We start from the raw sequence: 15,096 nt of genomic DNA on the forward strand, positions 1-15,096 counted from the left end.
TAATTTAAGACGTTTTTGTCCATACGTTTTACATCAACAGAAACAGGGAAGTGCCAACAGATGCATTGCATCAAGGTTTCCGACACAAACGACAGGTAATTAAACAGTTTGGTTTCAAAATAAAAGCACAGAAAGCATCATCCAGTCAGAAAAACAACTAACAATGGCTGGGCTGTAAGGGACATTTTAGCGACAGACGAACAAATAATTTTAACATATATTATTTCTCAATATTAACATTGTTACATTTGCGATATTTTCAACTTTAACCGGTTGCATATCTTCTGCTTAAGTTCGTGCCAGTTATGTAACTTTAATTTTGACACTTTGACACAAGCACAAGTCAGTGACTTTATTAAAACTTCCAAAGAAGCTCATCTGTTAAACTGACACTGCCATCCATGTTTAATGATGCGCGCAAAGACAAGATTTTATTTTGAAAAACGTCAGCAGAAGTGTCACTTTCAGCCTCGTTGACTGAAGAGTGTTGCTTTGAAAGCGAAGAGAAAGGACGCTGACAATTAAACTAAAGCCGAGAATCATCCTCATTTTAAACGAATGATGAGTTTATAGAGATGGACAGTACAGGTAATAAATTCCCACATACAGCTTATTTAAATGTATGTAAACTGCAGACATTACTTGTTTGAAAAAGAGCGTTTCTTTGGGTGTGGTAGTGGCACATGAGTCTGGAGATTCTTGTATCATTTGATTATAATATATATATATATATATATATATATATATATATATATATATATATATATATATATATATATATATATATATATATATATATATATAAAATAAAATTATCCTTTACTATTACTATTACTGTCTATAGATTGTGCTCATATTGCTTTTCATCTAAGTTTAAGAAATTATTTCCCTAATCAGACTAAATTGTTATTTGTTATTGAGTCGTTTCATTTAGTTTTAGAAGCTAAAATATTATATTTCCATATTAGGTTTATTTTTTAGTCAACTCTAAGATACTTTCAGAGTTTGCACAACCTGTACTGTAGTTATGTGCTCAGCAGCTAATCATTAATACAAGTGCAATCTCTCTGTGGTTTTGACCTGGCTCCAGTGTCTCTGATCAATACAACACATATGATGTAACATTATCTGAGATCACTGCAACTCTCTCTGCTTGGTTTTGCAGTTGTGTTCATTTTCCTGGCCGGAGTGTTAACTTTCATTCTCTTCTTTCCTTCCTCAGGAGCTTGTTGTACCAACCTGGAGGAACCAAAGGCCCTGATGAAGATGGGCCTGAGCATGGTCTGCGTCGGTCATGTTAACTTCCTGTTGGGAGCGCTTGTACACGGTGTGGTGCTCAGGCACATCAGTGTTAACAAGGAGGCCACGGTCATGCAGGTCGTCATCTCCAATGTGGTGGCTCTTACATCCGGCCTTGTAGTGAGTGTACAGACAAGTCTGCATGTATTCAATTTAGTATTTGTTGAACAGAATTTGTCTGTGGCGACAACAGAGGCTAGAAGGATATTTGACTGCACCTGTTGGGTGGAAAACAGACTAAACAACACAAACAAGTGTGTAGTCAGTATAGTGCTTCTGTTACTTTTTTGCGTCACAGTGTGATATTTTCCATCATTGCTTCACTACTTACAGTTTTCAATAAATGGACTAGAATTTATCTTAATATATTGTAGAACCATTCTTAATAAAATCATCAATGGTAAAACAAAGCGTTCTCTGATTGCATTAAAACCAATGTATATGTAGTCACAAGAAAAATGGCACTGTTTGCAATTTCCTAGTGTTCTGCATAAATTGGTCATTAAAAGTAATCTGGTCTTTTCCAAAGTCACAAATATCAACAAACACCATACATCTGAGCTGATAAAAGACAAACATTTATAATATTTCATTCTTTCGTTGGATATCTTCTAAATATTCGTTCAATTCAGGCATTCATCTGATATAAGAATGTTCGTGTCAATTGCCAATATGATATCGTTGTAGTTTTTTTGCCTCTTGTAAACATGCAGTAAGTAAGTGGGAGTGTAGTGATTGCACCACAGCTGATATGATGAAATGCTTGGTGCAGAGAAACATATGATACATATGTCATTCCTGTTCCCTGTATAACAAGAGACTCAGTGGTTGCAAATAGAGAAATATTAATGTCCTGAAAATCTCATCTGTCTTCATTCTGCAGGGAATTATTGTTGGCATTCTGGCTATTATCCTGTCCAAAAATAAGAAGAGCAGGGGCCTGGTTAGTATCACTGTGTTTTTCCTGTAGAACAAATTTCCTATATAGAATATAAACCATAGAGAATACCAACACATAACTATGTACAGTGTGTTCTGCAGCCAGTCCATTCCCCAGATGCTTTTGCTTTGGCTCTTTCTTTGGTCATTGATCCCTTTCTGGTTTGTCAGATTCGTGTTTTCATGTATCTCAAGCTAATTGTGATCTGTCTGCAATCTCTTTGATATTTCCCTACGTCCTCACATTCTATTCTCCCTCTCTCTGTGGTGATTAGGGCATTAAAAAAAAAACACTTTGAGCTTCTGCATGCTGCCTCAGTTGGCTGAATCCAGCCCTGCCGAGGTGCAATTGTATCTGTTTTTTTTTTTTTCTCTCTCCTTTTAAGCAGAGTGCCTTCTCTGTTTTTTCAGTCAGCTGTCGGACTGCTCAGACAGGACTGATGAGGCAGCAGGCTGAACTAAATTAGTTAGCCCGAGTAAACCTACCGTGATAAAACCTCTCCTTGTTTTATTTGTTAGTGAAAGAACCCCTAATGTAGGCAGGGCAGAGCTGACAAGCAGCAGTTTAACTTTCGTCTTGTTATCTCTCTTAATCATCCAGGCATAATATGGCATGAATAACATTTAATCTCAACACACCCTTTTTAAATTTTTAATACAGTTCTTTATCACATGTGCTGGCTACAGCTACTAATCTCCCAGACAGATTGTTTCTGATAGATCTTATCGGGTATCAATTTAACACTTCATCTTCACAAAGGTCGTGACACATTTCGTAGCTCCATCTCACTTTCTGCGTGCTTAATAAAAGTTAAGTTTCCCCATCCGAGATAACCTTTATTATTGTGCTGATATCCTTAGTTATATAATGATTTATGTGGTGGTTGGATAAGGCTGTATTTTCTTAACCAATCCCAGACCAAAAAAGACCAAAACCAAGCATTTTGCATTTTTCCTAAATTTGAATTAGTTTTTCTTGATGATTTTTTCATATCTTTATAAAAATAGGAGTAACAGATGAACCAACTGTAATAATATTACAGTTAATTAATCCAAATAATGATGCAGTAATCTGTTACCTAAATGTGATGTTTGCTGTAGGTAGTTTATCTTAATGACGTAAACCTGGGCAGGTTTGTCTTGGCTACTAACAAAAACACAAAATGAAGAACAGAGGATAAAGAAACATTATTTTACATTAACATCTACAAGTAGTGATGACAAGCTGCCACCTCAACAGAGAATATGCAGTAATGAGAACCTGTTTGGCTACACTCCTAAAAGCATTTTGGGTGTAATTTGCAGGGATTCATCTAATATAATATACAGGGAGAGATTAGATTAATATATTTATTTTATTGAGTGCTTTGCAAAGTTGTAGCTGCTGTACTGTAACAGACAGTGCTTCAAATTGCCAAATCCTACAGGAGTATTACATGTTCATGTTGCTGCTTACAGCAGCATTGGACATGTAAGAAGGAGATAAATGCTCCTATGGGATCCCACTGACCCTTGAAGTCCCTCTTGTCAACAACACTTTATTTCCTTTTGAAATGTAAATGAAAGTAATGTATTGGGTAAAGTATGTTCATGTAATAAGTAAAGCAATATAATTACTTTTAAAGGAGTAATAAAGTTCCTGACATAACTTCATCAATGATATATGCTTAAATATCTGAAATCTGCAGCATTTGCTCTGTTCGTATCATTAGAGTCTGTCCATTGCTGTGCTTTTATTTGTTTCCCAACTGGAAGCTTAAAAGTTTTTTCGTGTCAGTCATGCTTTTCTTTCCTGGTCATTTTAGTTGTGACTCTGTTTTTCTTCTCCAGACGTGGTCACTTTTCACAGTCAGTTTGGCTGCAGCAGTCATGGCGGGAGCAGCAGCCGTCGGACTCTTCGTGTCTGTGGTGATGGCCCTGATTCACGGTGGGCGCAGCATCCTGATTTACTGCCACTCACCTGATGCCAATGGAGACATGCTCACCAATGACTGTCCTTTTGACCCGACACGCATAGACGTGAGTGACACTGAGATCAAAGCATGAACTGTGACCTTTTCTCCAGCAGCTGGCTCTCGGAACAGCTGAGCATTGTTAATGTGGCCGAGCATTGCACATAGCTGTGGCGGTGTTCCTTTGTGTGTGAGTGTAAACAGAGTGTATGTGGGGGGGGGCAGTGGGAAGCTGGGTGTGTGTCTTTTCTGTCACTCAGTCTTACTCTGCAGCCTGCTTGTGGCGGAAACGCTGACCTGACCCTGTCGGCCCACGTCAGGCTCTGTCCTCTTTCAGTGTGCTACAGATGGACTGTCAGGTCCGGTCAGCCTCACAGCTACAGCCACACATCAGCAACACTATGGCATTTTAGCACAGCTCGTAGTCTACAATTTGTCAGTTAAGTGACCTTTGTCTTAAGCTAGATCTATATTGACACAAGGGGTTAAAGGCACGGCTATAGCTATGTAAGAGCATAGCTTTTGATTCATAATTCACTCCTTGCTTTCACCTATTAATGGTACGAGTGCAGCACTAAAAATATGTGGAATCCCCTATGAAATTGTTTGTTTGTAGCAGAAAAAACGGTTGTGTTTTTACAATCAACAGCAAACTCGCGGTCTAAACTGCTTATTCTTTCCAGTTGCAGTAGGTCTGATTAAAGATAAAGTTGTTTGAAGTTGTGAAGTTTTTTTTGTCCCTTTTGATTTGTGTTACAGTGTCTTTCCTTCTGTCTTTCCAGATCTCAGCAATTACATTTGGTCTGTAGAGTGTGTATGTCCTAAAACCAGACCAAATTAATAATAAGCTGGATGGTGTTCCTGCACTAAGTTTGTTGTGTTCTACCAAGGTTGCAAACAATACTGTTGAATTGGAGATGCTTATTAGCTGGGGACCTCCAGTGTTGCTGCCAAAGGGTACATTACAACACCTGAAGATGTGTTTGGGACTTCTGCTGCTGATATTCATAGTTGTTTAGAGGGATTAATGATTCAAGTAATATTTTTTGTGCTTCCTGCATATTTCACAATGGACTTAAATGCAAATTTAACACTCTTTGTAGTCTGCAAGTCAGCATTGCCCAACAAAAGGCAGCTCTCCATCATTGTATTCCCTCTGTACAATTTTACTTCCATAAATTTTGCTTAGCATATTTTATTCACAATTGCTGGCTTTCCTGGGCAAACTGGAATTCCCACAATTGGTGCTCTCATTTTATTGATTTTATTACAATTTAAATTTTTTTGCAGCGCTTCACTATTGCCTGGGCAATATAAGGTTCTGTATTACACCCACCCATTATTACTTCAGTGTATGTGAAGCAGCTCTTAGCTCAAATTGTGCTCTGTTTGGTCCATCTGGTGGCTAACTCCACTCTTCTATGCCTCCCCAGAGTACCACTCTGATCCTTTGGGTGCCTCTAGTTGTGACTTGTGTCATCCAGATGGTGTTTTCCTCTCGGTGCTTTGCAGTCTGCATTTCATTTCTGGGTCTCCCTTGCTGCCCTGTCAGGAAGAGACCTAGAGACTGTAGGAGAGCGGTGAGATTTTGATTCAAACATACAGTGTTTGTACCTTTAAATGGTGCATAAGACTGTAGTATAGGGCAACATTTTAAAAATTATTTTAAAAAATATAATAAAATCATTCCTCCATGTTTGTTTAGATCAATGTGGTGAGGCCAATGGAGAAAGCCGTTACCTCTTGCTATACTAAACATACAAGTAGCTACACTGAAACTCAAACACATTGCACTGAACATTCAAGAAGCTATCATGAATTTCCAAGATGGAACATTGTTCCTCCCAGGCAGCAGCGCCAACCTCCTCCCCCTCCACGAAATCCTGTCCATCAGCACCGGAGTCTTCCTCCCTCTGAGAGGCTACCTCTTCACCAGCCGTACAGAGAAACGTCACACAGAGAAAGGCAAGAAACAACCGCTGGCAGCCAGCAAAGGACACCAGAGCACCACCATCTACTTGAGAGAGGTACATTGGAAAGGTCCAGCTTCTGGATTTAGCCATATTTTCAGGCTAAGGCTCCTTAACGAAGGACTGCGAGGGTATGTGCTGTAGTTGCAGCTACAGTTCTTGGGTTCAAACCCAATTCCCTCAGTCCTATTTTCTTGTCAGTATCTCAAAGTTATAGGATCGAGAGGTGTAATGTTTTATTCAACAGTACAGGGGACCTGACTTCAAACTTCAAGCATAAAATTGCTGCAACATCAAGAATCTTAGCACCATATTACCTACCAGTGATGGTTGTGCTTTCTCGTATTTATAAGCATGATGTGTTTTATATCAGAAGAGGGTGGTATTTTACAAGTAAAGCTTATCTTGTAAAATAAAAACATGGTGTCAGTTCATTTTGGCAAAAGCAGTGATGTCTCAGAACCTTGTCACTTAGTTTCATACTTAGGTTTTTCATTCATTGAAAGTTGCTTAGTCTAGCCAGCACTAAATTGGATGCAAGGACATAAAGCTAGCCTGGCTGTATCCAAACTAAAATAAGCCTACCAGCACCTTTTAGGCTGACAAATTAATTATTTTCCCCTTTAATTAACCAAAAACCATGCAAAGGTGTAAGAACCTGTAGCTAAGCTTTGTGCCGCAACAACCCCTAATTATGACAGCATGACTCTAGGAAGTCACTGCTGGTTGCAGGTGTTACAGCACAGAAATTAACATAAAATGACAGCCTTTTCATTTGTTTTGCATGGTAGTTGTATTTATTTAACATACCCAGGCTAGCTGCTTCCCTTTACCTCCAGTCTTTAAGCTAAGCCAGTCATCTTTATATTTAGTGTACAGAAATGAGAGTGGTGTTTTCTACCTCTGAAGAAGTAAATTGTTGGGGTGTACTTATCAAGAATAACATGTCTATGCATTTTTCCGCAGTTGAGTGAAGAAAGTGTGTGTTTGTATTTATTGCCTAATAAAATAAAAGCTTTTATTCAAAAGTATGTTGCTATCACATGTTTTGTAACTGGACTTTATTGGAAAACATGTCATTTTAATATGTGGTGATGTCTGCAGCTAGTGGCCTGACTGGTATGACGGGTTACTTAGACCCATATGTTGACATGCTGACAGTTTGTCACAAACACATCCACCCCCACCGTGTCAGGTATATGCTAATGAAGACCTACAGTGTACCCTGACAGGCTGCAAGTGCATGACAATAATGCTCTATTTCCAGAGTGAAATCCTCCTCCCTTAATTCCATTCATATTCTAAATAACAAGACACACTGCACACGTGATGCTTTGAAACACATAGGTATATTTTGAATTCAGGTCCAACAGAACAACCATGACATCCTCACGTGAGGTTTTCATGCAACAGAAAAGTAGGAAGGGAGGAAAGGGAAGTTAGGAAGGATGAAAGAAGGGATATGTTTATCCAACACAAGGTACCAGTTAGAGTTCATTAGAGGCAGTGAAAGTATAAAAGGGTTAAACTGTAGTAGATAGGTGGTAGCAACTGTTGTTCCTTATCCTACCAGCAGAAGGCAGTGACACTATATAGAATCCCCAAGCAGGTGCAGCTGGTTAGGAAGCTCCTGTGCAAGTGTTTGGTAAAAGTTAACCTTACATCAGGGGTAATGTCATGGACGCAGTTGAACCAGCACAGTTAACTGGCTCTCATTGGTAGTTCACTCTGCCACCATCTCACACTTGAATTTAGTTTGTGAGGTAGTGAAATCTTGAATGCCACAGCCAATTAATCACGATTAGTCTATTTGGTCTATTTATTTAGTCTATTAGTCCAGTTGGGCTCACACTGGCCATTTAGAATAAAATCATGTAGTTTTGTATTCAAACTGAATGAAAGTACAGAAATATAGCAAATACAAGGCTTTTTATAATTAAAACTGAAAGTACTTATTTTGCAAAATCACTATCTTATGGATCCAATATTATTAAGGCAGCAAAATGTAAGCAGTGCTTTAAAGCAGTTGTTGGTTGCAATAATTATCAGTTATTTACCTTATAGGTAGGTTAATACTTTAATCTACAACTATGTGTCAAATTATATAAACTAATTATATATGTTTGCTTATATATGTAAAATCTGAATTAGAAAGTACAACCCCAATTCAAGAAAAGTTTGGATTTTGTCAAAAATGTAAATAAAAAATCTAACAGTTTTATATTCAACCCATATTTTATTCACAATAGAACATAAAAAACACATCAGCTGTTTAAATAAGACCTTTTACAATTTCAGTGAAAATATTAAATCATTTTGAATCTGATGGAAGCATCAATGTTCCTCTACCTAAAATTGTGACGATCCCATATATATCTCTGATGGTATGGGGGTGCATTGGAATAGAACAACATTCCTCTTCTAAAACTTCAACTACTGTTCTCCTCACTTTACAGCCATTTGTTAAAAAAAGAGGGGATGTTACACAATGGTAAGCATCTCCCTGTTCCAACTTTTTTGAGATGTGTTGCTGCCATCAAATTCAAATTCAGGAGCTAATATTTTCCATAAAATGTTAAAATCTCAGTTTCAACATCTTATATGTTGATTATGTTCTATTGTGAATAAAATATTGGTTGGTGAGATTTGGAAATAATTTAATGCTGTTTTTATTTACATTTTACACAGCTTTTTGAATTGGTGATGTAGCTGTCAATGGTGCAGTGGTACATCATATAATAATTGCCTCTGAAAGGTAGTAAAGTAGTAGTATACAGCTGCAAACAATGAAAATACTAAAGAACCTTAGTATTATAATAATGTAAATTCAGCACTTGAGTAATTGTACTAGTAATAGTAGTTATACCCCACTACTGCTACAAAACCAGCATATAAAAATTATAAAACTAAACAATATGATTTATAAAGGGTTTTGTTGGTTCTTGAGAGTCTACAACCAACAACCCTTGAAAGGTTTTCAAGTAGTACTTCATAGTACTTATTATTTATTTAATTTTTCATTCTGTCCAATGGTTGGCTACTTCACAAACTGAATTCATAGTATGTTTAACCTCCAAAGCAGAAGATGGCAACAGCGATCAGGCAATGGGAGCCTCAATATGACTGCAAACAGTGGCCCTGTTCACATACACACACTAGATATAAATGGAGGCTTTTAATGTGAAGAGCTTTAAAAAATCTTCATAGTTTACAGTCATGTTTATTTGATCTGAGTAACTAATCCCATGCTGTGCCTCAAAGTGCTTCAGCTTCTTGGTGCTTCAGTTACAGATAAAATAATATCCCAAATATTCATGACACGGCCACTGTTTCCTGTCAGATTACTGCACTACTGTATGTGTGGAAACCCTAAAAGTCCAAATCACAACCAGTATAAGAAAATTCTTCTGTCTCGTGAAACATGTCCCCTGGTCTATGTGCCCTGTAAGCATTCAGCTACATAGTGATGAATGAGCCCTTAGTGAGTTCTTTCTTCAGAGGAAAAGAGAAGAGGGTCAGGGTGTGTCCCAAAGCAAGACAAGTATTCAATCTTTTCTGCCTGGTACAGTGCTGAGGAGGCTGCAGAGCTACAAAAAGATACCACTGTGCATTTACTGTTTTTGTGTTGTGGTCTGGTTCGTAGGATCATGCGGTATAGTTACAGGTTACAACTACCTTAAGTTAACTCCTCATTGATAAAGTACTTTAAAATACTTACAAATTAAGAAACAACACAACATGATAATACTGTAAAAGTTAGCCTCAAGCATACATTGCATATCCACATGCACACACATTCAGACCAAATGCACAGCCACACATTATAAACACATGGCGGCTCAAATGATATGTGCTACTGGTGTCATTGATCAAATGCATTATGGATTCTCCTCACTGCACTAGAATCATACTTTTCCACCCAAGAAATCGATCTCAAGTCACATTTCTCTCTTTCTCTTTCTCTCTCTCTCTCTCTGTGTGTGTAAACTGGAACATCGTCATTTAAAACAGCATATCAAAGTAAAAGCATGATTTTAAGAATAAAAATGAATAAATAAAGCAAAATGAAGGAGAAAATAATATGTACAAATGAAAAAAATAAACAACAAAATGCCAGTAGATATCAATAAAAACAGAAGAGGATTTTAGGCCTTCTTTTTCTCAGCAAAAGATCATATAGCAGTAAAATCCACCAGAATGCTATGCTACATAATACTGCCTTTCAATGCCAGAGTGTGCACCATACATGAAGATTTAACTTCATGATATACATAGACATACAGTATATACATAATGTGTGTTGGAGGAGGAGCCTACCCCCTGAACACTAGGCGACACCTTAGTCAGCCGATCATTTTACTTGTGTCCCTTCAGTTTTCCCCAAATATAAATACAAAAGTGGCATGATAGTGATGCCTTTTCCTGATTTTCCTTTAGAATTCCTCCTCCATCCTCGCACAAAACAACAACAAAAATAAGATGATATGAGAGACGAGAACCTTCATGCATTGATTTAAGTGACTGGTTCGATAGCGACTGAGATACTGAGGAAGAAGGGGTCGTCGGTTCAGAACTGGGAGGCCGAGCTGGGGTCGCACTGGAGTAGCCGAACGATAGAAGGGTCGCTTTTGGCACCTTTGATAAACTCTTCCAGGGACAATTTGCCTGCAGGACAGACAGACAGACAGACAGTGGGAAAACAAGAAGCACACATAATTTTAAAGTGTGACAGTGCAAGTAATATTTTTCCCTTGTTACAACAAGACTCCATTGAACTAAAGTCAGTTTGGAGTCAACATGAGCCAAAATACAAATAATATAAATATTTAGGAATCATGTTGATGAACACATGACTTTCACTGTTAAGGTTTTTGCAGAATTAATCAGAAAAGATGTTTTTCTACGATATGTTTGGTGAGACATTTTTTAGTTGTTCTCTATGAGGCAGATTGCAGTGTAGGTTGTGAGTTGGTAGCGTCGCCACTTTAGTCTGGAGGGATATCAATATCGTGTCAATAACTTCTGGATGCACTGCAATTAAAATTTATTTTATGTCAACAGGGCAGCCAGATTCTGTTTTAGTGAGTGTCTTTACAACAATTGGTTGGTTGCCATGACATTTGGGACAGATGTTTAAGGTCCCTTATGGATGAACCTTGATGACACCATCAGGTACAGTAAATGTCTTAACTCAACAAATGAAATATGTCAACATTTACTTGATGGTTTGGCATAAAGGTCAATACAAACATTCATGGTTGCCAGACAGTGTATAATGTCATGGTGAGTCTCTGGATTTCCTTCAGTTCCTTCCTTCAGTTCCTGTTTTCCAAAGAAAAAACTAGGATGCCTTGATCACCTATAACTTCATTAGTCCTTCACTAGCAGCCCCTCAGAGAAGTTAGCATGGCTGACACTTTTTTTGCTAAATACTAAAAAAGGTCACTATTTGTCATCATTAATTTAGTAATAAATACTAAAAGCATAAAAGCAGACAGAGAAAAACGTACATAAGGATATTAACTTGAGTTTTTTTTTCCTGCTATTTAGTGAGCATTTTCTTTTAATGCAAAAATTATCTCAAATATCCTGTTTCCAGTAAACATTTGTTCAGTCAATAATGATTCCATAAACTGTAGCAGTCATCTACTGCTTCCCACTCTTGACTTTTCCTCTCTCCTCTTTACAGCATTTTAATCCCTCCATGTTAACATTCCCTCCTCTCACCATCATTATTGAGGTCCATTTGTCTGAAGATCTTATCCGTTCTCTTCTCCGGTGTAGATTCATCTTCTGGCATCTTCATCACAGATGACACCATCTTGTAGATGGCCTGAAAGACAGAGTGTTGGAGTGAGAGAGAGAGAGAAAGAAGGAGAGAGACAGGGTGGGTGGTTGGGCAGGGGTGGGAAAAGAGAAAGATAGATGAATTCAAGCCAGCAGGGACCCTTTAATGAAACTGAGGAGAGAACTAAAACACAACTCAAGTGAAGAATAAAATCAGATTAAAATCTTTCTTAAATTCATATCATTACTTCTGATGCTAAGAGCTTCTCCCTGGAGAGCTTCTCTCAGAATATCGACACACGGTCTAGAGAACCACATCATCTTAACACACTGACAGAGATCTCATATTCCAGCAGGCAGGGTAGGTGGTCTTATGAGCAGAGCTTATATTGATCTGATAAATCTTCATCTGTTGACTGATATGAGTGCATCCTGTCTACTGATAGCACTAAATTCACCTCTGCGAGCAAGCTCAGAGCAGTGCCCAGCATCAACTGTCCTCAAGCACGGATCTACAATCAGCTGAGGTGCCCATTTCAGCTTCACCTTTGGGAGTTTAGGATGTAAAACTGACTGCTGATCAGTGTCAGGGGAAGGTAGCTTGCACAAGGTAAGCCATTTATGCTTTTTAGTAAGTCATACAGCTTTAACATTTTAGCTCTTGAACTATGACACAGGCGTTCATAGCATGTTCCTACGACATGTGAAAAGCCGGGTGTATAATAATAATGGTAATAATAGATGGCACTTTTTTAGTGAAGTCAAAGAGTTAACCACTAATCATAACTGTACAAAAATACAGAAAACACAATGTATACTAAAATTACAATGAGTCTGCCGTTTACATTTTTATTCTTTGTTGTTGTTTTACTTTGAACAGCTCTCAAATATACAACGCAAAGTTACCATTTTTTGATATTTCTCGCTGATATTAGGACCAAATTAGGTAATCTGCAGACATGACATAAAATACTCTAATCATATGACATGTAATTTATTGATAATTGAGGAATAGTTGGTTTAGCTGGAGCCCATCCTAGCTGTCATTGGACAATAGGCAGGGTACACCCTGGACAGGTCTCCAGTCTATCTCAGGGCCAACACAGACATACTGTACATACACAGACAGACAAATATTCACACTCACATTTACACCTATAGACTCCAGCGCAAACCACTTTACAACCGAACTTCCCTGGATGTAATAATGTGAGATAAAACATTTCACACAAACTTCAAGAAAGCAAGAGTTTGCAAAGTATCGGGCACAACAAAGTATACAACCCCAATTCCACAAAAGTTGGGAGGATTTGTAAAACGTAGATAAAACTCGTAACTGATAAGCAGCCCACCCCATAGGCACTAATGCATACCCCATACCATGAGAGATGCAGGACTGTCCGCTGATAACAAGCTGGAGGGTCCCTCTCCTCTGTAGTCTATAGGACAGTTTCCAGAATTTTTTAATTTTGATTCATCTGACTACCAAAAAGTTTCCATTTTGACTCAGACCATTTTAAATGAGCTTTGGCCCAGAGTTTCTGGATCGTGTTCACATATGCCTTCTTCTTTGCATGATATAGCTTTAACTTACATTTGTGGATCGTACAGTGAACTGTGTTCACAGACAGATTTCTGGAACTATTCCAGAGCCCATGCAGTAATGTCCAGTAGAGAATCGAGCCTTTTTTAAATGGCGTCCTGATTCTCTGAATCTTTTGATGATATTATATACCGTAGATGGTGGGATCTTCAAAGTCTGCACAATTTTCCGCTGAGGAAAATTTTCAAAAATTGTTTTCAGAATTTTTTTTTTCAGAAATTTTCACAATTGTTTGGTGCAGTTTGGTGAACTTCTGCCGAGCTCCTTTTATTACCAGTCATGTCACTGAACTGTTGCCAACTAACCCTATTAGTTTTTCAAAACTAAATGTTAAATGTTTTCTGAGAAAGCCTGTTACATGCAATTGAAAGGTTCATAAAAACCAAGTACGTTGCCTTTTTGTTAAGATTTTATTTAAGTGTCTCACAATAGAATAGAATATAGAACTGTTCCAGTAATTTGCTGTGTGTATTAAACATTGCTGGAGTAATAATGTGAAGCTGGTAAACACCTATTTTTGTAAACATGTTATCAAGCTATGTTAAATAAAAATCTTAAAATCAATAAAGCATGTCCGATAATGCCGTGTAAGACAAATCAGACCTCTTCTATAATGACAAGCTCTCCCTCTCTCGGTGTCCAGTGACACAATGGGCCCCTCCTCTCTCATCCAGCGGTGCGTAACCTCAATGAGCTTGAGGATTATCCCAGTATTCTGCACACTCAGGGATAAACTCTGGTTAAATTTAACTCGCTAATCCATGAGAACCCAGAGCGCACACACACACACACGCGCACACTACAAACACACATGGAACAAACAGTGAGATCTGAAGTACAGTCTTGAATCTCAACAATATACGTTTCTTCTCTTCAACAATGGAAAAAAGGATTAATATAGTACAGTACTTAGTTTAGTAAACACTCTTGCCTGTTAGAGTCTTTGCACGTCAGACTTAGAGGCTCCCTATATTTACTTCATTAAATGTAAGCATTTATCATAAGCACCGGCTGTGTTGTCTGTTTCTGTCCATGTAAATATCTATGCGACTGGCTAGTTTATATATGATGTACAGTAGTGGGCTTTTGGGAAATCTAATATCAAAACAGAAATATACAAAAATAACCTCATGGTGATGTCACATTTGTACTTGTGTTATCAAATGTACCATATGTGCATATTTTAAAGCTAAATTAGGTCAAGTGACTAAGAGATTTATGACGGCATTGTAGCATTTGCTATTACTATACAAATGTGTCATCAAAATCTGCATGGGACTAATTGTTTATCCTCTCTGGTGTTATTTGAGCCTTATACAGTATAATGATCTTAAAGAAAATACTATCTGAGGTTAAAGGAGAACATCAATAATTTCACACAAAAAGGTCATGTGTTTATGTGTAATGAACATGACTCAGTATGTGTAAACATGTTTTTCTGGATGAGCCACCTGAAGTCTGAGAAATATTATTGAGGATTATTGAGATTTATAGTTGCAACTTTAAATTGCAAACTTGGATATGGTGTTTGAAAATCATGGATTTT

The 15,096-nt window shown here is 37.7% G+C and overlaps 2 protein-coding genes across 5 annotated transcripts in view; one reads left to right on the top strand and one right to left on the bottom strand.

Moving 5' to 3' along the window:
* Nucleotides 1–270: 270 nt before the first annotated feature.
* On the top strand, nt 271–7,191 carry tmem54b (transmembrane protein 54b). Of its 3 annotated transcripts, XM_067507694.1 has the most exons (6): nt 432–588; nt 1,223–1,419; nt 2,183–2,242; nt 4,069–4,257; nt 5,624–5,770; nt 5,896–7,191. In XM_067507694.1, the coding sequence occupies exons 1-6, from the start codon at nt 576–578 to the stop codon at nt 6,247–6,249; spliced, it is 960 nt and encodes a 319-aa protein (XP_067363795.1). In that variant the 5' UTR covers nt 432–575; the 3' UTR covers nt 6,250–7,191. The 3 variants fall into 3 exon arrangements, with proteins under 3 accessions (XP_067363811.1, XP_067363795.1, XP_067363803.1); XM_067507710.1 differs by lacking the exons at nt 5,624–5,770; nt 5,896–7,191 and adding an exon at nt 4,973–5,616 and having other exon boundaries at nt 271–588; XM_067507702.1 differs by lacking the exon at nt 2,183–2,242.
* A 299-nt stretch (nt 7,192–7,490) lies between these two features.
* Nucleotides 7,491–15,096, bottom strand: part of LOC137128986 (hippocalcin-like protein 1) — a 30,017-nt gene continuing 22,411 nt past the window's right edge. For both annotated transcript variants that reach the window (XM_067507743.1, XM_067507735.1), the window contains 2 exons: nt 11,888–11,993; nt 7,491–10,825 (listed from right to left, as the gene is read on the bottom strand). In XM_067507743.1, coding sequence (XP_067363844.1) covers nt 10,728–10,825; nt 11,888–11,993 — 204 coding nt within the window. In that variant the 3' untranslated portion in view covers nt 7,491–10,727. The remainder of the gene's footprint in view (nt 10,826–11,887; nt 11,994–15,096) is intronic.

Source organism: Channa argus, chromosome 1 (genome assembly GCF_033026475.1).
Source record: "Channa argus isolate prfri chromosome 1, Channa argus male v1.0, whole genome shotgun sequence".
Lineage (NCBI taxonomy): Eukaryota > Metazoa > Chordata > Actinopteri > Anabantiformes > Channidae > Channa > Channa argus.